The 25,290-nt window shown below is 42.6% G+C and overlaps 1 protein-coding gene and 1 pseudogene across 1 annotated transcript in view; one reads left to right on the top strand and one right to left on the bottom strand.

Moving 5' to 3' along the window:
• The window catches only part of slc35b3 (solute carrier family 35 member B3), a 37,633-nt gene extending 13,277 nt beyond the window's left edge, over window positions 1-24,356 (bottom strand). The window contains exons 1-6 of the mRNA XM_061805545.1: window positions 24,119-24,356; window positions 17,116-17,349; window positions 16,597-16,718; window positions 16,350-16,504; window positions 2,504-2,611; window positions 2,325-2,422 (exon numbers count right to left, since the gene is read on the bottom strand). Of these exons, the coding sequence (XP_061661529.1) occupies window positions 2,325-2,422; window positions 2,504-2,611; window positions 16,350-16,504; window positions 16,597-16,718; window positions 17,116-17,331 (699 nt within the window). The 5' untranslated portion in view covers window positions 17,332-17,349; window positions 24,119-24,356. The remainder of the gene's footprint in view (window positions 1-2,324; window positions 2,423-2,503; window positions 2,612-16,349; window positions 16,505-16,596; window positions 16,719-17,115; window positions 17,350-24,118) is intronic.
• On the top strand, window positions 3,105-3,223 carry LOC133493095 (5S ribosomal RNA; annotated as a pseudogene).
• Window positions 24,357-25,290: the final 934 nt, after the last annotated feature.

The following is a 25,290-nucleotide window of genomic DNA, read 5'->3' on the forward strand; positions in this document are numbered from 1 at the left end:
TTAGCAGAAAAACAAGATTTAAAGTTTATAAAATAAGAAAAAATGTATTGATAAAACGGTGGCCTAGCCAGTTCAATCATAGCCCTGCCTGTTTGTTTGCATGTTCTCCCCGTGCCTGCGTAGGTTTTCTCTAAGCTCTCCGATGTCCTGACACATCCCATAAACATGCATTGATTGGTGACTCTAAATTGCCCCAAGGTGTGATTGTGAGTGCGACTGTTGGCTGTCTCCATGTGCCCTGAGATTAGCTGGCGACCAATTGAAGGTGTACCCCTGCCTCCTACCCGTTGACAGCTGGGATAGGCTCCAGCACTCCCCGCAACCCTTGTGAGGATAAGTGGCAAAGGAAATAGATGGATGGTTGAATGTATTGAGGAAGCATAGGTTTATTTCATTCTATTTAATGGTTCACAAATTGTTTTTGACAAGTTACAAACAGGTATCCTGTGAGTGACTAGTATGTAATAATGCTTGTTTTAATGTTATGTAATATATTATTAAATAAAAAAAAACCTGCAACAAAATCAATAAATAAAAAACAAATAAAAGGTGTGTATCCATTATCTATTTTCTTAGCCACTTATTCTTACGAGGGTCGCGGGAGTGCTGGAGCCTATCCCAGCTTTCAACAGGCAAGCGGTAGGGTACACTGCCAACCAATTACAGGGCACATTGGGACAAACAGCCGCACTCAAATGTGATTTTGAGTGCCGCACTCAAATGTGATTTTGAGTGCCGCACTCAAATGTGATTTTGAGTGCGGCTGTAGGGGCAATTTAAAGTTTCCAATTAATGTTTTTAGGACGTGGGAGGAAGCCCACACAGGCACGGAGAGAACATGCAAACTCCACACATGGAGGGCTGAGAATGAACACGGGTTCTCAGTACTGTGAGAGCAACGCTATTCAGCTGCTTCACTGTGCCGCCATTTGTACAAATTATCATGTTTTTCTAGTTGCGTATGGTCAAAATATTTGTGGTTATAAAATATTTTTCGCTAATTACAAAGTGTGCTTCTGTCATTCAACCATGTAAACAGTGTTTAACATTTTCAGGAAATAAAAGATTATTAGCATACCTCTGCAATTTGTCTTTTAACAAAAGCTCTTTGCAGTTTTGGTCCTTTGTGTGCGGTGGCTAAGCTTGTCGAAGCGTGTCCAGGTTCAGGTGAATTGTTCAGTGCATGTGACAGTGTTGACCGGGTTTGGAAAAATTAGCCCTCTTTGTTTGCACAAAGCTGACTCATTGTCTTCTGAGGCTTGGGTCTTTGGGAAAATAATGCACACTGTGACCAGAATTATTCGAATTGCTACATAACTGAACAACACACATGTTCACCATTGTTGTGGATTGGTTTTAGCTTTCAATCACTGAGGAATTCTCGAAACCAGCGAGTCTCCGTGCTCATGTAAGTCGCACAATAGCCGGTACACATTGAGTAACGTCAGAGGCTCTGCCCCCGAAATGAGTTGTTTTTCAGGTGATGGAAACTCGGATAAAGATTCTTCTTCTTGTTCTTTTCCTTTCGGCTTGTCACGTTAGGGCTCGCCACATCGTGTCATCTTTTTCCATCTTAGCCTATCTCCTGCATCTTCCTCTCTTACCCCAAATTCCCTCATGTCTTCCCGCATTACCATTATACTTTCATATTAAAGTGGAGGCTACAAAATATCATCTCACGGGCTGCAAATGACCCGCAGGCCACCAGTTTGAGACCCCTGATTTAAAGGATCTAATAAAGCCTTCCGAGCAGCATACCGGTGCTTCGTCCCATTATTGTTCCCACCACCAAGGTGTCTCCCCTGTGTTTCCCGACAACGGTTAGGCGACTGTCGCAGGAAAGATTATCAAAGGTTTTATCATTAAATATTTAAGTAAACCTGTGCTTTTCGGTGGCGCGGCTGTAAAATGCTGGCCTCACAGTTCTGAGGACCCGGGAAGAATCCCGGCTCCGCCTGTTTGGAGTTTTTTTGCTTATTTGCTTATTCTCCCCGTGACTGTTTAGGTTTTCTCCGCGCACTCTGGTTTCCTCCCACATCCCACACCAGTTGCTGCCAGGTTTCAAATCATCAAACTCATTTTAATATCACTCGGAGACAACACAAGGTCATAGAACATATTCATGAAGGCCCCCGCAAAACCTCCGAACCTTTCTATTACTATCAATATGAATGTTAAAGTCTCCCATTGTGACAAAATAGTTGTAGTCAGTACAAACAACTGACACCAGTTGTGGGGAAAAAAAAAAAATCAAATACAGCAACATTTAAAATAAGACTGTCCATTTCAAAGAAATAATATGAAATAAACAACCGGTTAAATACCATTTCAGAATTGGAGCCATTATGAAGTTTCATGGCTTTCTCCTGTACATTTCCAATAGCAGCATCAGCACACAGTGCCAGGGAAATGAGGAGAACCCCTGCAGATCAACAAATATTTTAAACATGCAGAATATATAACTACAATTTTCCCTGTTTAGAACGATAGTGACAGTACTTACCTGTGAAATTGAAGTTGGGTGCTACTTTGCTGTCAGCAAGTGTGAACCAGATAAGTCCAAAACTCATGCAGACAGCAGCAGACACATCAGCCACATTATAGCGTTTACCTGAAACACAGGGAACAGAACAATAATCCCACACCACAGCTGAATGAAAATTGAATGCAGATATCCTTTACTCATTGGTCATCATTCACTAACAGTGCGTATACACAGGTTTGTGCTCATGAAGTATGTTTGCACATTTCATGCACACATTTGTGCTTCATCAGTGTTGACACTTGACTTTGCTTGTAGTGTTCGAACAAATTGTGAATTTTGTAACGAATTGACAAATGCGACTAAATACACTAGTTACCATAGCGGTGATAAGATGATTGGATCACGCTGACTGTATTATGATGACAAAATGGGCGAAAACGTCTTGGTAGTCATTCAAGGCTTCATTGAGGTATGTTCATTTACTTTTCACATCTATGCAACAAAATATTATATAGCCTAGTAAGCTAGTGCTCTTACTCATGTTAATAAGGATTTAAGGAATGAAATATGTTAAAAAAGCTGTCACGTTAATTTGAGAGCAATAGTTGCTCATAATTTGGTTTACGGCAATGCTACCCTGAGAACGCCCGAGCTCGTCAGATATTGGAAGCTAAGCGGGTTTGGTCCTGGTTAGTATTTGGATGGGACACCGCCTAGGAATACCAGGTGCTGTAAGCTTCTCTCCCTGGCTAAATGCAGAGGGGTTGTGTCAGAAAAGGCATACGCCTTTTAAGTGTGCCAAAAAATATGCATCCATCTAAGATGACACTCTGTGGTGACCACTGGCGGGACAAGCAGAAAGGAAAAGAAGAAGAAGCTGGTCATAACTTGCTTCATTTGCTTAATCATAAATATATTTTCACATTGTAAATTGATGCCAAATCTTGGTACTTCTTCTGAGAGCCATAACCAGACAGTACCCAGAACCGTCCAAACCACATTGCTCCTCCTGAATCAGATTCGACTTCCCGACGGTCCCTAGTCCCCAGCATCTCGGAATAGAGCTTACCAGGGAGGCTGAGCAGGGTGATCCCTTATAGTTGGAACACACCCTATGGTCCCCCTTCTTAAAAAGGGAGACCACAACCCAATCTCCCAATCCAGATGCACTGTCCCCGATGACCACATGATGTTGCAGAGGCATGTCAACCAGGACAGCCCGACAACATCCAGAGCCTTGAGGAAGTCTGGACTCCACCTACCCCGGAACATGAGAAAAGTTCTTTCGGAGGTGGGAGTTGAAATTTCTTCTGACAGGAGAATTTGTCGGCCGTTCCCAGCAGACCCTCATAATACGTTTGGGTCTGCCACATCGGACCGGCATCTACCATCGGAACCAACTCACCACCAGGCGGTGATCAGGTGACAGCTCCGCCCCTCTCTTCACCAAAGTGTCTGAGACATGCGGTCGCAAGTCCGATGACATAACAACAAAGTCGATTATCGAACTGCGACCTAGGGTGTCCTGGTCCCAAGTGCACATGTAGACTCTCTTGTGCCTGAACATGTTTTTCGTTATGGACAAACCGAGATGAGCACGTAACTCCAGTAACAGAACACCACTCTGGTTCTGATCGGGGTGGCCGTTCTTCCCAATCACGCCCTTCCAGGTCTCACCGTCATTGCCCACGTAGGCATTGAAGTCCCCCAGCAGAATGATGGAGTCCACATAGGGAGCGCTCTCTAGCAGTCCCTCGAAGGACTCCAAAAAGTGTGGGTATTCTGAACTGCTGTTTGGTGCATAGGCACAAACAACAGTCAGGACCCGTCCCCCTACTCAAAGGCTGGCTACCCTCTCATCCACTGGGTTGAAACCCAACATACAGGCGCAGAGCCAGGGGTAATAAGTATACCCAAACCTGCTTGGTGCCTCTCATCGTGGACAACTCCAGAATGGAACAGAATCCAGTCCCTTTAGAGAGGACTGGTACCAGAGCCCAAGCAGTGCCTCGAGGAGAGTCCGACTATATTTAGACAGAACTTCTTGACCTCACACACCAGCTCAGGCTCCTTCCCTGCCAAAGAGGTGACATTCACGAGATGCATACTCTTGAGGCTGTGCAATTGGGAATTTTGTTGAAAGGCGTGGGTTAAAAAAATAGTCTGCTGTTGACTTTACAAACTCAAAAGTATTTTATCCAAACTTTTTGGTTTCTTTTGAAACTGTTTTCTGTCACGTCTCTGGTTTTGCTCTCCATTTTAAGGCATTAGAGATCATTTCATATGAACATCCTATATATTTTTTTGCCATCTCTTCATCAGGTTTCCCTCTCCAATGAAACTTAATCAAAGTTCACTGTTCTTGTGAACAACGTGTTGAACGACATTTTCCTCAGGCTTTTGTGGAGAAATGCATGTTCAACAGGTGCTGCTTCATCCTCAAATAGGGACTACGTGATTCGCACGTGTTGTTCACAAGATTGAGGATCTCATTAATTGAATGAAACACTGGTATGTTTTTAAACACACCCCTTTCAACAAATTGTTTAAGAGGGTGCTAATCATGAAAGCTGCATTTTGTTGTTTTTCTGAGAATCTACTGCACATACTGGTAACTTATTTGACATGTAGCAATAAGAAATACTGTAGACTGAAAACACTGATTAATCTGGTTTAGCACATTGGACTGGTTTTATTTTTAACACTACTGTATTCCTCTTTCCTCTCTTCGGTCCTCTGTGTCCAACGTCTCCGCTGACCTCTTTTCTTGTAAGACTTCCTGTACTTTGGGTTTCCACCACCAAGTCGCCTCCCTTTTCCGAGGGGAAAATCTTGGCTGGAGTAGTCCAGTCTTCTGGGAGAGCTTCCTGTTTCCTGAGAGCCTGTCTCACCTCTTTTGAAAGACCATACAACACTCTTCTTTTCTCAACTTCCACCACATGGTACTCTGCTCTACCTTTGTCTTCTTAATCTTCCTTACCCACCACCAGAGTCATCCTACACATCATCATCATTTGGTGTCTTTCTACACTCTCCGTACCATTACCTTACAGTCAGTAACCTTCAGATTACTATATTTTCAAGACTATAAGGCGCACTTAAAAGTCCGAATTAATGCAGAGGTTTGCGTCAGGAAGGCCATCCGGCGTAAAACTGTACCAAACATATATGAGCGTTCATCATGCGAATTCTACTGCAGTTAGGTCGTGGCCCAGGCTTCCTACACCCGCACCCGGAAATGTTAATCTACAAGGCGCAGGTAGAAATTCAGATAATGTAGGTTGAAGACAATAAAAGGAGGAGGAAAGCGGCTTAGTCGGAAGAAGAATAGGAATGCACAAAACCAATAGCTGTATGTAGGGACTTTCAATGTTGGGACTATGACAGGAAAATCTCAGGAGTTAGTTGACATGATTAGGAGAAACGTTAATATATTGTGCATCCAAGAGAGTAAGTGCAAAGGAAGTAAGGCTACAAGTTTAGGTGCAGGGTTTAAATTATTTTATCATGGAGTACATGGGGAGAGAAATGGAGTAGGGGTTATTTTAAAAGAAGAGCTGGCTTCTTGGAGGTAAAAAGAGTATCAGATTGAGTGCTGAGGCTGAAATTTGAAATTCCCAGTCAGAGAGAGAGTTGTGATTGGTGCAGATTTCAATGGACATGTGGGCGAAAGAAACAGGGGTGATGAAGAAGTGATGGGTGAGTACGGCATTCAGCAAAGAAACCTTGAGCAGCTGATGGTGGTGGACTTCACAAAAAGGATGGAATTGGCAGTGGTGAACACATATTTCCAGAAGAGAGTGGAACATAGAGTGACTTACAAGAGCGAAGTTAGAAGCACGCAGGTGGTGTAATCTGAAGGAGGTTACCGACTCTAAATTAGTGGTGGGGCAGAGTGTAACTCGACAGCATAGGATGGTGGTGTGTAGGATGACTCTGGTAGCGGGTAGGAAAATTAAGAAGACAAAGGCAGAGCAGAGAATCAGGTGGTGGAAGTTGAGAAAGGAAGAATGTTTTTTTGCCTTTCGGAAAGAGGGGTGACAAGCTTTAGATAGATAGGAAGAGCTCCCAGAAGACTGGAATACCACTGACAAGGTATTCAGAGAGGCAGGCAGGAGAGTACTTGGGGTGTCTTCTGGTTGGAAAGGGGTGAAGGAAACTTGGTGGTGGAACCCCAAAATACAAGAAGTCATCCAAGGGAAGAGATTAGTGAAGAAGTGGGACACGGAGAGGACTGAGGAGAGGCGAAAGGAATACATTGAGATGAGTCGTAGGGCAAAGATAGAGGTGGCAAAGGCTAAACAAGAGGCATATGATGACATGTGCTCCATGTTGGATAGAAAAGGAGAAAAGAAGCTTTACCGGTTGGCCAGACAAAGAGATGGAGATGGGAAGGATGTGCAGCAAGTAAAGGTGATTAAGGATAGCAATGGGAATATGTTGACTGGTGCCAGTAGTGTACTCAGTAGATGGAAAGAGTACTTTGAGAAGTTAATGAATGAAGAAAATGGGAGAGAAGGTAGAGTAGAGGAGGCAAGCGTGAATGACTGGCAAGTGGCTTTGATTAGTAAGGGAGAAGTTAGAAAGGCACTGAACAGAATGAAAAATGGAAAGACAGTTGGTCTTCACGACATACCAGTGGAGGTGTGGAAGCAATTTGGTGAGGTGGCTGTGGAGTTTTTGACCAACTTATTCAATAGAATACTAGCGGGAGAGAAGATGCCAGGAGAATGGAGGAAAAGTGTGCTAGTTCCCATTTTTAAGAACAAAGGTGATGTTCGGAACTGTGGAAACTATAGAGGAATAAAGATGAGCCACACAATGAAGTTCTGGGAAAGAGTTGTGGAGGCTAGACTCAGGACAGAAGTAAGTATCTGCGAGAGTACCACAGATACACTATTTGCCTTGAGGATGCTCGTGTAAAAGTACAGAGAAGGTCAGAAAGAGCTACATTGTATCTTTGTAGACGTAGAGAAAGCCTATGACAGAGTACCAAGAGAGTAACTATGGCACTGCATGCGCAAGTCTGGTGTGGCAGAGAAATATGTTAGAATAGTACAGGACATGTATGAGGGTAGCAGAACAGCGGTGAGATGTGCCGTTGGTGTGTCAGAAGAATTTAAGGTAGAGGTGGGACTGCATCAGGGTTCCGCGCTGAGCCCCTTCCTGTTTGCGATAGTAATGGATAGGCTGACAGATGAGGTTAGGCTGGATTCCCATTGGACAATAATGTACGGATTAGAGACGGTGGCCCTGAAGAAACAACAGGAAGCAGAACTTGAGCTAGCAGCAATGTAGATGTTGAGGTTCTTGCTTGGTGTGAACATGGTTGGATAAGATTAGAAATGAGCTCATTAGAGGGACAGCCAAAGTTGGATGTTTTGGAGACAAGGTTAGAGAGAGCAGACTGATTTGGACATGTCCAGAGGTGAAAGAGAGAATATATTGGAAGAAGGGTGCTGAGGATGGAGCTGCCAGGCAAAAGAGCGAGAGGAAGACCACAGAAAAGGTTATGGATGTTGTGAGGGAGGACATGAGGACAGTGGCTGTTAAAGAGGAGGATGCACGAGATAGGCTTGAACGGAAAAAGATGACACCCTGTGGCGACCCCTAACGGGACAAGCCGAAAGAAAAAGAAGAAGATAAGGCGGACTTAAAAGTCTTAAATTTCCTAAAAACGGACAAGGGACAAGGGGGCTTATCATGCAGGGCGCCTTCATGTGTGCACCGAGGTTCAAAATATGAAACTGACTGGGAGCACTTCCTGCCGACACGCTGGTGATATAAAGGGAAGGCGGACGTGTGAGAGGACAGCATGTGGGAGAAAACGCTAAAAGCACGCCGCCCCCCCAAAGAAGGTATACAATGCCGGTCGGTGTTTTGTGCCAACTACATCATTTTGACGAATGACCCCTAAAAACAGCACCATCGAAGAAACACGTCTACAATGCCTTTTAAAAGAAGACTGTCCAAAATTCATATGTACAATAAACCCTCCAATCTGAAGTAATATTGTGATTACATATATTTTGGACATTAATTGAAAAAAAAATTAAAATAAAGAACCCTTCTGAAATCCACGCATTATCTACATCAGTGCGAACTTTCACAGCCAGACCCATAGGAAACGTCCTTGACCCGACCCCGTGACATTACCGGTGCTTAGCATTACAGACCATTCGTTCTCGGTAGGCCAAGATGCCGACGTGTTGTGCACAAAACTGAGAAAACGCACCCAAATGTGTCATTCTTTAACCTCCCGTGGGGTTGACCTGACAGGATAAAGTTGTGGCTGTCGTAGTTGTGGCTCGTTCGCCAGCCATGGAAATTTGCACACATCTAACAATTACCGGTTATGAGCCGCCTAGCGATAGCCTCTCATACCGGTACTGTATAAGCAACAAGATACTTTATGGGTCTGCACAGAGGCGGAGCTGTGAGGCATTGGCCTCATAGTGTGCCGATGTAAGCAACAAGATATTTTATGAGGAGGCACGGTGGTGCAGCTGTAAAGCGTTGGCCTCACAGTTATGAGGACCCGGGTTCAATCCCGGACCTCCCTGTGTGGAGTTTGCATGTTCTCCCCGTGTCTGCGTGGGTGTAACCTGCCTTCTGTCCATTGACAGCTGGGATAGGGTCCAGCACCCCTGCGACTCTCGTGCAGATAAGCGGCGAAGAAAATGGATGGATAGACATAAAACATAACACCCTCAATTTCAAATATCAGGCTCATCACTTGATCTGACACTCTTTTCACCTCTAAGACAGTCTTAGGTAGCTCTTCCTTTAAAATAACTCGAGTTCTTTAATTTACCCAGCTACACCATGGTAAAATAATTCAAACCGTGCCCCTAAACTTCTAGCCTTAGTGCCTTTCCGCCTTTTCTCTTGGATGCACAAAATAGCAACCTTTTTCCTTATCGTCATTTCAACCAACTCCTGAATTTTTCCTGTCATAGTCCCAACATTCAAAGTCCCCACACTCAATTGTAGGCTCTGTGCTTTCTTCTTCACTTTCTGCCAAGGAAACTCTTTTCCACCTCTTCTTCATCTTCGAACCACAGTAGCTGATTTTTTCCCCGACACCATACAGGTTAACGCTGCCATGGGCCATGATCGGTATGGGATCGTTTCGATCAATGCTCATGTTTGTTTAGCAAAGTTTTCACAGGTTCCAAATGATAGGTAGGTGTGTACAGAGCGATTGAAAAAAATAATAGTTGGGGGGGACGAAGTAATCATCTCAGAAGTAACAAAAGACCCGTGTCATAATAATTAAAGCCCAAGTGTCATCCCTATAAACATACGAAAGTAGATATTGTAATGAAAAATACATATAGCATTATTCACTTCAATGTCTATACGAAAAAATAAATGTGAGCGGAGAGCGCATCATCCATGCACAAAGTTGCAGAAGTGTCATTCTACGATATCCAAGTGGTCGCCATATTGGCTGCATCCTCCATCCGTGACGTCACCCAGATGTTCGCCAATGAAAACACGCGGTGCACCCTAACTATGGGAGACAAACGGGCCCCTTATGACACGGGGCAATATTACACTATTGTCTCGACCCCTCGGGGCAATTTTACACTAAACAATATATGTACTATATAAGCATATATATATATATATATATATATATATATATATATATATATATATACACATACACACACACACACACACACACACACAAACACTAAGCCGCCGCAGTACTTGATGAACACCGTCGAGCCAAGGCGCATTACTGCGTGCACGCAGCCGAGTGAGGCATTCTCGGCTGGGTTCTTCAGATTCGCCGCCGTCTGCGCAGCAGCCTGAGGCCGTCCGACACGCACATCGATATGTTTCGTACGCTGATCTTTTGTCGTTATGAAAGACCGATTATGTGGTCCGCCCCAAACTATTATTTTTTTTAGTAGTTGTATACACACCTACCTGTTATTTGGAACCCACGAAGCTCTCGTCCTCTGCACCTGTGCAATCCTTTTTTCACAACGAACCGGGTCCCTTGCAAACTTATGAAGGGTCAATCCATTCTCCTGAGTGTTCAAGCAATCTCCAGCAATGCAATGAGGCAGCATTTTGGCTAACACGAAGGAACAACGAGCTACCTTCCCAGAGGTAAAACTAATGGAAACAAACGAGTCCATTTGGGGGCATAACATACTAAAACTCATCCATTCCATGACAGTAGCCCTTTAATACAGTACATAAATTGGGGTTATAATGAACAACGTCGTCGCTTGCGGAAGTGGATCGGGCGGGTAGGTGGTTTCGCCGCGTGCGGTATGACAAAGGAACCCCCCCTCCCAACCTTCCACCGGCCAGTTACTTCGCCTGGCATGGGTCCTCCTAAGTATGCTACTTACTGTCATACATACTGTCTGGGAGTCTGTTGTTAGTTAGAAGTGATCCGCATATCATCTAAATATGGCTTGAAACAATAGGGAAATATTTCCCCAGTCACTTCAATTGACTGTGACTCGAAAAGAGCTTCCGTGTCAGAAGGGGTGTCGGAAAAATCCGAAAAACTCTGTTGTTCGACTCCCATAGCAGGTGGCACAGCATCTTCTCAATGGAGACTGGACCAGTGTGACATCTGTAAATGACGTTGCAGGCAATATTGCTTCCACTGGGATGTCAAGTGAGACCTCCGCAACTTTGCGAAAGAATGACACACTCTCATCTCATTTTTTTTTTCATATAGACATTGAAGTGAATAATATTATATGTAATTTTCATAACAATATAAATTGTACAATGTACATGGGGATGTCGGGAGACCTTTAAAAAGCTCCTTGGTGGCAGGGCCCTGGCCGGGGTGGATGAGATTCCCCTGGAGTTCCTAAAGGCTCTGGATGTTGTGAGGCTGTCCTGGTTGACATGCCTCTGCAACATCGCGTTGACATCGGAGACAGTGCCTCTGGATTGGTAGACCAGGGTGGTGGTCCCCCTTTTAAAGAAGGGTGACCAGAGGCTGTGTTCCAACTATAGGTGGATCACAATCCTCAGCCTTCCTGGTAAGGTCTATTCAGGGGTACTGGAGAGGAGGGTCCGTCAGGAAGTCGAACCTCGGATTCAGGAGAAGCAATGTGGTTTTTGTCCTGCCCGTGGAACAGTGGACCAGCTCTACACCCTCAGCAGGATCATCGAGGGTGCATGGGAGTTCACCCAACCAGTTTACATGCGTTTTGTGAACTTGGAGAATTCAATTATTATTATTATGCCACTATTTTAATTTACATCAAAATGACTGACCTGGCAGAGTCATCCTAGTTATAGCCAACTTTTTTGACACTTAGGCGTTAAAATAAAAAAAAAAAAGCTTGTGCATTGTGTATTTAAGGCTTGATTTTCATTCCACTTATTGCCAGATTGTTGTGTGGATTAACGTGTGTTCACGAGCGTCAGTCATAGCTTTATTGAGCTATATCAAGTCAAGTTACAATTTCATGTTCTGCCATGTCCGATTTTTAACATTGTTTCATGTTTTTTTGGACTAAGCCTGTTCCCTTGTGAATAGGGTTAGGGTTCATGTGTATGACGATAAACCTTCCGAAAATCCATGCTTACCTTTCGGATTCCTACATCTGGGTACTACCCACCGCCTCGCTTGTGACTAAATCAAGTTTATTTATCATCTCTGCTAATATTCCGGTGTTTTGCAATGCAAGACCCCATCATGAATTTTGATCTTGTTCTGCACGAGAGAGCATGAATTAATGAGAACTGACAAGAAAATGGCGGCACAATTTCTTCTTCTTTTCCTATCGGCTTGTCCTGTTAGGGGTCACCACAGCGTATAATTTTTTTGCATCTAAGCCTATCTTGTGAGTCTTCCTCTCTAACATCCACAGTCCTCATGTCCTCCGTCACAACATCCATCAACCCTTTTTTTTGGGCTTCCTCTCGCTCTTTTGACTGGCAGCCCAATCCTCAGCACACTTCTACCAATATACTCACTCTCTCACCTCTGAACATGTCCAAACCATCGAAGTCTGCTCTCTCGAACCTTGTCTCCAAAACATCCAACTTTGGCTGTCCCTCTAATGAGCTCATTTCTAATCCTATCCAACCTGCTCACTCCGGGCATGAACCTCAACATCTTCATTTCTGTGACCTCAAGTTTTGCTTCTTGTCGTTTCTTCAGTGACACTGCCTCTAAGACGTAGATCATGGCTGGCCTCATCACTGTTTTATAAACTCTGCCCTTCATCCTCGCGGAGACTGTTCTCTCACATAGAACACCAGACACGTTCCGCCAACTGTACCACCCCGCTTGGACCCGTTTCTTTACTTCCTTATCACACTCACTATTGCTCTGTATTGTTGACCCCAAGTATTTGAAGTCGTCCACCCTCAGGATCTCTTCTCCCTCTGTCCTTCTCATCCATGCACATATACACTGTTTTACTTCGGCTAATATTCATTCTTCTCCTTTCCAGTGCGTGCCTCTATCTTTCTAATTGTTCCTCTACCTGCTCCCTGCTTTCACTGCATATCACAATATCATTTATGAACATCATGGTCCAAGGGGATTCCAGTCTAACCTCATCTGTCAGCCTATCCCTTACTACCGCAAACAGGAAGGGGCTCAGAGCGGATCCCTGATGCAGTCTCACCGCCACCTTAAATTATTCTGACACACCTCCGGCACATCTCACCGCTGCTATGCTGCCCTCATACATGTCCTGTACTATTGTAACATATTTCTCCGCTACACCAGACTTACGCATGCAGTACCACAGTTCCTCTCTTGGTACTCTGTCATGGGCTTTCTCGAGGTCTACAAAAACACAATGTAACTCCTTCTGACCTTCTCTGTACTGTTCCACAAGCATCCTCAAGCCAAATAATGCATCCCTGGTACTCTTTCTAGGCATGAAACCATACTGTTGCTCGCAAATACTTACTTCTGTCCCGAGTCTAGCCTCCACTACCATAACTTACCATAACTTCATTGTGTGGCTCATCATCTTTATTCCTCTATAGTTTCCACAGTTTTGAACATCACCTTTGTTCTTAAAAATGGGAACGAGCACACTTTTCCTCCATTCTTCTGGCATCTTCTCTCCCTCTAGTATTCTATTGAATAAGTTGGTCAAAAACTCCACAGCAACCTCTCTAAATTGCTTCCATACCTCCACTGGTATGTTATCAGGACCAACTGTCTTTCCATTTTTCATTCTGTTCAGTGCCTTTCTAACTTCCCCCTTACTAATCATTGCCACTTTGTGGTCATTCGCACTAGCCTTTTCAACTCTTCCTTCTCTCTCATGTTCTTCATTCATTAACTTCTCAAAGTATTCTTTCCATTTACTGAGCACACTACTCGCACCAGTCAACATATTTCCATCGCTATCCTCAAGTGTCTTTCCATTTTTCATTCTCTTCAGTGCCTTTCTAACTTCTCCCTTACAAATCAAAGCCACTTCCCAGTCATACACACTTGACTCTTATACTCTACCAACTCTCCCATTTTCTTCATCCATTAACTTTTCAAAGTAGTCTTTCCATCTACTTAGCACACTACTGGCACCAGTCAACGTATTTCCATTGCTATCCTCAATCACCTTTACTTGCTCCACATCCTTCCCATCTCTAGCCCTCTGTCTGGCCAACCTGTAGAGATCCTTTTCTCCTTTTTTCGTATCCAAACTGGAGTACATGTCGTCATTTGCCTCTTTTTTAGCCTTCGTGACCTCTACCTTGTCCTATGTCACATAATCAATGTATTCCTTTCGCCTGTCCTCAATCCTCCCCGTGTCCCACTTCTTCTTTGCTAATCTCTTTCCATAGATGACTTCCTGTATTTTGGGGTTCCACCATCAAGTCTCCCTTTTCCTACTAGAAGACACCCCAAGTACTCTCCTGCCTGCCTCTCTGAATACCTTGTCAGTACTATTCCAGTCTTCTGGGAGCTCTTCCTATCCATCTAGAGCCTGTCTCCCCTCTTTCCAAAACATTCTTCCTTTCTCAACTTCCACCACCTGATTCTCTGCTCTACCTTTGTCTTCTTAATTTTCCTACCCGCTACCAGAGTCATCCTACACACCACCATCCTATGCTGTCGAGTTACACTCTCCCCCACCACTACCATACAGTCGGTAACCTCCTTCAAATTATACCGTCTGCACAAAATATAATCCACTTGCGTGCTTCTACCTCCACTCTTGTAGGTCACTCTCTGTTCCTGTCTCTTCTGGAAATAAAGTGTTCACCACTGCCAATTCCATTCTTTTTGCGAAGTCCACCACCATCTGACCCTCAAAGTTCCTTTGCTGGATGCTGTACTTACCCATCACCTCTTCATCACCCCTGTTTCCTTCACCAATATGTCCATTGAAATCAGCACCAATCACAACTGTCTCTATGTCTGGGATACTCAGAACTATTTCCTTCCAGAATTTCTCTTTTAAGTCGAGGTCACATCCTACCTGTGGGGCATCGCCGCTCATCACATTGTACGTCATACCCTCAATTGCAAATTTCATCCTTATCACTCCATTTGATACTCTTTTCACCTCCAAGACATTCTTAGCCAGCTCATCCTTTAAAATAGCCCCTACTCCATTTCTCTTTCCATCTACTCCATGGTAAAATAATATTAATCCTGCTCCTAAACTTCTAGCCTTTCTCCCTTTCCAGTTGCTCTCTTGGATGCACAATATATTAACCTTTGTCCTTATCATCATGTCAACTTACTCCCGAGCTTTTTCTGTCATAGTCTCAAAATTCAATGTCCCTTCACACAGGTGTAGGGTCTGTATCTGACTAAGCCACTTTCCTCCTCCTTTTTTGTCTTCAACCTACATTATATGAATTTCGACCTACGCCTTGCAGATTAACAGTGCCGGCAGCGGGTGTAGTTAGCCTGGCCCACGACCTATCCATTATGGAATTCGTTTGATGAACGCTCAAATATTTTTGGCACAGCTTTACGCTGGATGCCCTTCCTGACACAACCCTCTGCATTTATCCAGGCTTGGGACCGGCCAACTGGTTGCACAGGATTGTGCTCACCGCCGGGCTGCAGATAGTAAAAAAATGCAATCAAATAAACAAAGTCAGCGCATAAGGTACACATTTCACATACTACCTAATCTATGGTGAAGTTAAAGTCAAAAAGAAGTTATCAAATAAAGTCAGCACATAAGGTAAATAATTGCCATACCACCTCGTCTATGTTAAAGTTAAAGTTAAAAGGGTACGTGGGTAAGTAAGGTTCGAGTCTGACAATATCAAGGATATGTAGATTTAAAGGATATGGGAATGAAAGAGATTCCAATCACAATGGCTCTAAGCCCAGTAGTTGAAGGTTGAGTCCACTTGTGCAATTTCGTATAAGTTCTCACGGCCCTCGTTGTACAAGTCGTGTAGGTCGTACAAATTATGTAGTTACTCACGTTCGATATTTCTTCAACAGCAATTTTGATCACAAACACGTCTCGTTGTTAGCCAGCTAAGCTAAGGTAGTCTGTGCCGAGAAGCTAGTTTAAGTTTCCACTTGCCCAACTTCAAATAAGTACTCACAGCCCTTGTTGTATACAATACATAGGTTTTGCAGGTCGTGTAGGTACTCGCATTTGATGTTTTCTTCCTCAGCAAATATTTGTGTACAGGTGCGGCTTGTTCTTAGCGAGCTAGGCTAGGCTAAGCTATGCCGAGCAGCTTCAACACGAACAATACGGCTCCAATTTGGGTACTAAGATCACATGGAGAAGGACTAAAAATATTTTGTGAAAAACAAAAAAACAAAAAAAACTACACCCTAGTTCTGAAATTTAGAAAATCGGAACCATAATTTTTTGGGGCATTATTAAAAAAAAAAAAAAAAAAAAAAAAAGGCAAGACTGACCTTGTACAAATACTCCCCCAATCATGACGGGAATTAGTTTACAGCACTTAAAGATGACCTGTGTTGGGTAGTTCAAGTAACCAAGAGAGGAGTTAGATAGACCAATGGTGCCCACTGTTAGAAATGCAAGGATCATATATATCTTCCCGGGTATCCTGGAGAATTAAAAAAAAGTTAGGAGTTGAAACCAACCAATATATTTGAATTTTTATGAACTGTAGTTTCAAATACAGTATTGTAGTTGTACCTTCTGCGTTTATCGTGTGTGAATTGAAGCTCAACGAGTCCAAAGACAGAGTACAAACCAAACTGTACAAGAGTGAGGTACCAAGCAAAGGGCTTGAACCCCTCCACAGAAAATATTAGCTCCTGAGTGGCAAGACAAACAAAGAAGATAATCACAGTCAGCATTTTGTCACATATTCATGCATTGTAAACATATACTTTCCAGACAAAAATTTACGTATTGCTGGCATCAGGCGGAATCCTTGCTTCTCCAAAACCGCCACTTTTCAGAAAACAAAAATAAAACATTTTTGTTGCCCCATTAACATTACACCACCCAAGAGAGCAAGCCATTTTTAATATTTTAGATTTGCCAATAATTTGTGAAAAATAACAGATCCATGTGGGGGTCGACTAATAATATATCATAAATGTGTGAAAAACATTTCCATTTCCCAAATATGGAAACAGGTTTTGGGTCAACACCAGCTATGTGCTATTTTCAAGGACCAGCTAGATGGTGCTGTATTATGCTTGTTACCTGTAGATAGCCATAAATGAGGTAAAAGAGGAAGACTCCAGCCACACAGATGAAGAACTGTGTGGGCGTACTGAAGTTGCTGAGGCTGATCCCCAGAACCCTCAGTTCCTCCAGAGATTTTATATGGGGGGACATAGTCTCTGTGGATGATGGAACGGATATGGAAACGTGCTTCCGTGAACTGTTGTGCTCAACCAGGCCATATTTAGCACTCATTTTGTCCACTGCTTGTGGCTGTGTGGATAAAAAAATTCCAGTTAATCAAATTTTATTCCATCTGCCGATGTATTAATACTTGAGGCACCGTATTTCATCCTACTAACAGTTTTAATGGATACTGTCTTAGAATAAGTTGTGAAAACAAAATTACACATTAAACGCATTTTCCAATAATAATAAGAATAATGTGATACTTCCTAGTCTAACAAATGTGGATGATGTGGAAGAAAAATAAACTTTAAGATAATGTTTTACTTCTTTGGGGAAAAATAAGTTTCTCGCAATGAAAAGCATGAATGTGCTGCGTACATTTTCAATGAAATTCAATAAGAACAAAAGAAAATGAGCAAAATGTGTTGTCACAGGGAGGTCGCATAATTATTTTTCCCCCCCCAACATAAATCCCATTGAATTTCATTTGCCTCGGGCATGTGGGTACTCAGATATAGACATTTCACAATGATTTTATGGGGAGTACCAAAATTTCATCCACTGACATGAATATGGATGAGGTGGACTCCGTGTCAGTTATCTGTTACATTAGTTTATATCGTCTTTCCTTTTCCTTTCGGCTTGTCCTGTTAGGGATTGCCAAAGCACATCATCTTTTTCCATGTAAACCTATCTGCTGCATCTTCCCTCACAAAACCCATCAATCTTCTCTTTGGTCTTCCTCTCGGTCTTTTGCCTGGCAGCTCATTCATCAGCACCCTTCTATCAAGATACTCACTTTCTCGCCTCTGAACATGTCCAACCCATCAACACTATCTTTATCATTAATCATTCTTACAATGAAGAAAATAAGTATTTGAACACCCTGCTCTCTTGCAAGTTCTCCCACTTAGGAATCATGGAGGTGTCTGAAATTTTCATCGTAGGTTCATGTCCACTGTGACAGAGATAATCCAAAAAGAAAAATACAGAATTCACAATGTATGATTTTTTTAACGATTTATTCGTGATACAGCTGCAAATAAGTATTTGAACACGTATCAGCAAGAATTCTGACCCTCAAAGACCTGTTAGTCCGCCTTTAAAAGTCCACCTCCACTCCATGTATTCTTGGGTTGCAATCAGATGATAATCGCCACAATTTCTACAGACAGGCTAGGCGTTGCAAACATCACCATTGCAAGGTCCACAGACCCACAAGTAAGCGGCGAGCGGCAGATGTTTTCTGCCTACTTTAATTCACTCGACGATGTCGCCAAAGCTAGATATGTACAGAAGATCAAACTCTGTGAAGATATCGATCCGTAGACTCTCCACCACGACGTACCTTCAAAGGATCTGAAAGACCTCCCTGAAGTAGAATATCTGGGCACTAGAAATACACATTCTTAGCGCTTAGAAAATGATCAGAAGAGACTTTTAAATCACCATTTACCTTGTGTACTCGAGCTTCATTCAGATCTGCACGTCATATATTTGCAAGGCACTTTTGTTGCCATTTTTTTCGATAACTCCATTGTATCTTCTCCTTCATAGAATCTAATGTTTGGAACACAGAAAATTTGCTTCCCAATGTCTCTTCTTCCGTGATTTCCACATCCATAGACGCAACAAAAATCTGGCATTGATGACGATGGACAGCTAACTGCTTGTTTGCAGCAATGGCGGTCAAATACCCGGATGAAAAAGTGTGACGCCATGTGCAACCCAGCCATTATCCTGAATCAGATGCACCTGGGTGAGGTCGTTAGCTGCATAAAGACACCTCTCCACCCCATACAATCAGTAAGACCCAAACTTGTAACATGGCCAAGAGCAAAGAACTGTCCAAAGACACCAGAGACAAAATTGTACAACTCTACACGGCTGGAAAGGGCTACGGAGAAATTGCCAAGAAGCTTGGTGAAAAAGGTTCACTGTTGGAGCAATCATTACAAAATGGAAGAAGGTAAACCTGACGGTCAATCTTAATAGGAGTGGAGTCCCATGCAAGATATCACCTCGTGGAGTCTCAATGATACATAGAAAGTTGAGGAATCAGCCCAGTACTACACAACAGCAGTCACTCACATTTGAAAACTGTACGGGTGTGGTCAGTCATGCTCGGAGATATAGTTAGGGGTGTGGTCCATCTGTCATGCTCGCAGCTAAAGTTGGGAGTGTGATTATGGATGGAGTCTCAAGACCTTAAAATAACTTACTGGATTAATATTACATAACTAAATTAAAAATAAAATAAACAAATACTTTACTAAAATAGAAAACAAAAATTTCAAACTCAGGAATGTTAATTTCCAATTTCAACTGATATTAGTAGAACATGATATAAAACAGTATTTAAAATTGTTAATCAATAAAAATTCTTGATCTGACAAACTTTATCTGAAGAAAAGCTAAATGCACAAGCCTGTCAAGGAATAAACATGAACGGTCAATACCCACAATGTTTTGAAAATGCTGAAAGTTTAGTTCAACATAATTGGCTTTCGTGGCAACAAGCTAGCGATACATTATAAGAAACATTCCTGTCAGCAATCATGATGTATTGTTATAATCTTGCGTAATGTACGGCGGTATCTATTGTCAATCCATTGATGAAAGCTATCAGTTGATTAGATCTTCCTAAAGAATGTAGAAGGGAAAAGTTTTCAGTTTCAAGACAACGCGTACATGGGGAAAATGACTGTTCGGATTTAGATATATGGACAGACTAGTTTTACGTTAGAACTTAGATCAAGTCATAGTAAATCACAATATCATACTTATTGAGGGAGTATTGAGACTTATTATAGTTATATCCCAAAAATGTTTTTAGTGTAACAGAATTTCCTTTGACATGCCTCATGATGTTGATGATTTTAAACGTAAATGCACTAACTGCACGTGAAAAAGCTCTGAACGTGCGCTTTTGGCGTAACTTGGGGCCCTGGCTAGTCGTTTTTCATCATTAGCCATTTTATTAACCTAAATAAATATTCATTAGCCACTTTTCTATAATCATAGCCAAAAAATATCCAATCACATGCCAGTCAAATTGAGGTCTACTAACACGACTAACACTCAGGTTACATGCATACAAATAACTTTCAGACGTAAATGTGATACAAGGAATTGTATTTTTATTGGTAACTGAATCTAATAAACATTAAGAATGACAGATGCATCATAAAAATGAAAATTTCTCAATCCTCTTCTATACTCCTGACTGTAGAAAATAACATCACTGTTAAACACTAAGTTTTTGCATGATTCCTGCCATAAAGATTCTCCTCTTTTTATTGCTCAGCCATTTACAGAAACTTGTATCAAAATAAAACAATTCTTCTTCAGGGCCTTCAATTTTAACGATTAACAGTTCATTTACACTTTATGTTTTGAGACAGTTCCTTAGGTATGTCTTTACAATGTTGTGCCTGCTGAAACCACGTTCTACGTTAACTACGTCTTTGCAGTGGCAGCAAACTTGTGATCAGCTGTCTACTGATGCTTCACGAAGTCACTCAATTTCGGCATTGAAGATTTTCAGCGTGTCAGAAGATTTTTTCTTTCACTGTCAATACACCATTGGCAGAAAAAAATTTGAGCCATTTGAATTTAGAAAACCATCCGTGGCAAATCTTTTGCCTCTGCCTCCACAGGATGTAGATTTTCCGACAGCAGACAAAGTTGTGTTGGGCGTCTTTCCCACGTAATGGGCATCCGTCAAAGTTGGCAGCTGACAAGCTGCACTTATACCACTGTCATCCTTTGTTTTTGGGAAGATAATCTTAAAGATTTAGACATTTTCCATAGCATTCATAGGTAGCATGAACCGATACCAACAAAGCGTGGATTTGACGCGGAACCCAGAGGCAGTTGTCTCCGATCTAAACAACTACTCGGTCTACTTCTGGTATAGCTTCTGATGAAACTTTTGTCACGTTAAAGCCAGGAATCAAAGACAAATTATTGTAATATACATAAAAGTCTATACCAGTACAGAATTTATGCTCGGATAAACAGCCAATATTTTTCGCCATTTTAAAACTTTACTCGTCAGACTCAATATATGTTCGCAAATATGGCGAGGGCCCTGTAACTTCCTAACGGTTAACTTGCATTTCCTGTTTCCGGGTGAATACTGATTGTTTTGTAGCAGGCTTGTTTAATGAACAACGCTTATGAAATAAACACGTAAATTAATGTCACAAAATAAGCAACGTCGTTCAATATCTATTTTTTCTACTTGTAACAAATTTTATGCGTGTGATTTTTCGTGCTCGACTGCAGATTTGCGAAAACGAATGGCGCGCGAGCGAGTTCGCGCTCGTCAAATGTGAGTGACTGCAACAGGACTTGGTCAATGACCTGAAAAGAGCTGGGACTACCATTTTCAAGGTAACTGTCTGTAATACACTAAGACGTCATGGTTTGAAATCATGCATGGCACGGAAGGTTCCCCTGCTTAAACCAGCACATGTCAAGGCCCGTCTTAAGTTTGGCAACTACCATTTGAATGATACAGCGGTGTCATGGGAGAAAGTTTACTGGTCAGATGAGACCAAAATGGAATTTTTTGGTCATAATTCCACTAACCGTGTTTGGAGGAAGACAAATGGTGAGTTCCATCCCAAGAACACCATCCCTACTGTGAAGCATGGAGGGTGGTAGCATCATGCTTTAGGGGTGCTTTCTGCACATGGGACAGGACGACTGCACTGTATTAAGGAGAGGATGACCGCGGCCATGTATTGTGAGATTTTGGGGAACAACCGTCTTCCCTTAGTCAGAGCATTGAAGATGGGTCGAGGCTAGGTCTTTCAACATGACAATGACCCAAAGCACACAGCCAGGAAAACCAAGGAGTAGCTTCGAAAAAAGCATATCATGGTTCTGGCGTGACCGAGCCGGTCTACAGACCTAAACCCAAGTAAAAATCTTTGGAGGTACCTGAAACTCCATGATAGGAGTGTTAATTAGTGATGCTTCCCATAACCGTTGAATACCCGAATGTATTGTGCAACCATGGTTAGATAAGTTGTTTTTCACTCACTTGTTTTTTGGTCAAGACGTTTTGACCGTTTCACTATCTTGTTCGCATACGAAAAAAGAACATTGTTGTGGGATGTCTTGACAGTTATGGCTGCGTAAGATGTTTTTCAGAGCCTGAAGGACACTCTTAAGTGTCAATAGTAAATCAGGAAACAAACGTTGCGGCGCCAGGGTGGACGGGTAGGCCACCCGCCCTTCCTCTCGCACGCAACTGAAAAGTATAAGAGAGAGATGCAGAGTACAAACAAGTAGAGTCTGCTGCGGGTTGCGTATGAACGCCCAGCTGGTTGACGAGCGGAGCTCTGCCTGGGTGTTGGCTCTCCACCTTCTCGGCATAGATAAGAGGCTCATATGATGATTTCACGCAATGTCAACTGTATTTCGAGAACTTGCATTTGGTCTAAATAAATATGCCAGTTATTTAGGCTAAATAGCATTTGGGAACGTTGGTCTTTTGTTGAGTGTCGTCTTTGTCTCCTGAGCGCCGACCAGCACCGATCCTTTCAATAAAACACTCGATGTTTCTCAGCGACAGCCCAGAAACCTGTTTGATATAGAGAAGATCTGTGTGGAGGAGTGGGCCAAAATCCCTCCTGCAGTGTGTGCAAACTTGGTGAACAACTACAGGAAACGTTTGACCTCTGTAATTGCAAACAAAGGCTACTGCACCAAATATTGAGATTGTTTTTTCAAGTGCTCAAATACTTATTTGTAGCAGTATCACACAAATAAATCGTTGAAAAAAAAAAAAATCATACTTTGTGATTTCTGGATTTTTCTTTTCAGATTATCTCTCTCACAGTGGACATGCATCTACGAAGAAAATTTCAGACGCCTCCATGATTTCTAAGTGGGAGACATTGCAATATAGCATGGTGTTCAAATACTTATTTTCTTCACTGTAAGTGCTGGACATCCTTCCCATCGCTCCCTGTCTGGCCAACCTGTAGATATCCTTATCTCCTTCTTTCGTGTTCAACCTGGTGATCATGTCGTCATATGCCTCTTGTTTAGCCTTCGCCACCTCAACCTTGGCCCTACGTTGCATCTCAATGTATTCCTTTCACCTCTCCTCAGTCCTCTCAGTGTCCCACTTCTTCACTAATCTATTTTCTTGTATGACGTCTTGTATTTTGGGGATTCAGAACCAAGTCTTTTGTCCATCGAGAGCCTGTCTCACCTCTTTCCGGAATGCCACACAACATTCTTCCTTTCTCAGCTTCCACCACATAGTTGTCTGCTCTACATTTATCTTCTTAATCTTCCTACCCACCACCAGTCAGCCGACACTATCCTATGCTGTCGAGTTACACTCACCTCTACCACTATTTAACAGTCAGTAACCTGCTCCAGATTACATCAGGTACAAAAAACATAATCCAACTGCGTGCATCTCTCTCAGCACTTGTAGGTCATTCTATGTTCCTGTCTCTTCTGCAAAAAAGTGTTCACAATTGCAATTTACATTCTTTTTATAAAGTTCCCCACCATCTGTCCCTCAAAGTTCCTTTCCTGGATGCCTTACATACCCATCACTGCTTCATCGCCTCTGTTTCCTTCACCAACATGCACAATAACAGCTCTCTCTCTCTGTTTGGGATTCTCAGAACTACTTCGTCTAGCTCCTTCCAGAATCTCTCTTTCAGAATCTTAATCTTACCGTCGCTAATATAAATGAGGTTAGTCCAGCACTCCCCGTGACCATTGTGGGGATAAGCGGCTGAGAAAATGGATGAATGGAGGGATATCAAAACCTAACATATATAAGACTTTGCGCTATCATGCAGAAGTGTGGCATTACCTCAACCTTCCCGGTTGATTTACGTTGTCTTATGTTCCTCCCGTGGTGTTATTCCGGCGAAAAGCATAACTCCCAAAATCCCAAAGTAATTTTTGACGGTGATAAAATCCTCCTAAATCCTTGTAGCCGTTAGCAAGATATCAATTTACAAACAAATTAAAAGAACCGCTTTGCAACGAAGTGGCAAGCTGCAACAGGATAAGCAGCCAACAACTTCCGGAATTTGGTGACCTCTGAACTGGAACACGACTGGTCGACCACGGACACATGAATATCTAGATAAAACAGAATAATGACATTGACCGTCAGTATACCGTGCTGACATAGCGTCCATGTTGGAAAGGTCAACGTCCACATAGAAAGCAATGTTCTTGCTTATTCCTCCATCCTTTTTCATGAAGACTATTATTTTGCCAAATCGTATGCTATCCAATCAAATATTTTCGAAAAGCAAAGAACAATGCTCCTGTTTTTCATGTGAAAGGGACTCAGTTCCCTTGTCTCAATTGACGCCATTTTACTCAACTGTATGTGGAAGTATGTACTAACATTAGGCTTTTGGTTTTCTTGCCAAATACATACAGTGCAATATGCTAAAAACGTCGACCTTCCTATCTGAGTTCATGTTTGATTATTATTGTTTGTTTTTATGCGTGTTTATTTTAGTAATGTATCTATTTTTTTTATTTTTACCTACTTATTTGTTTATGTATTTAGTCATCCATCCATCCATCCAGACATTTTCTTCACCGCCTGTCCTCTCACAATCGTCGGGGGAGTGCTGGAGCCTATCCCAACAGTTAACGAGCAGGAGGCAGGATACAACCTGAACTGGTTGCCAGGCAATCGTAGGGCACATAGAGATAAACAGCCGCACACACGATCACACCTCGGGGCAATTTAGAATACCCAATTAATGTTGCATGTTTTTCGGATGCTAGTAGCAGCGAAAACAAGGAGGCTCCGGCCAACCCGATTGTACAATAAATAAATCCTGCTGAATTTGGACTGAATGTTGTGAATACTCAACGTGGGACGCCCCTGGTGACAACTTCCGTGGACTCAGGATCATCATCTGTGAAGTCTTAAGTCCCCAATTTGGAGCTGTATTCGTTCGCGTTGAAGCAGCACGGCCTAGCTTATCCTAGCCTAGCGCGAGGGGGAAAACATCA

Source organism: Syngnathoides biaculeatus, chromosome 19, assembly GCF_019802595.1.
Source record: "Syngnathoides biaculeatus isolate LvHL_M chromosome 19, ASM1980259v1, whole genome shotgun sequence".
In the NCBI taxonomy this organism is placed as follows: Eukaryota; Metazoa; Chordata; class Actinopteri; order Syngnathiformes; family Syngnathidae; genus Syngnathoides; species Syngnathoides biaculeatus.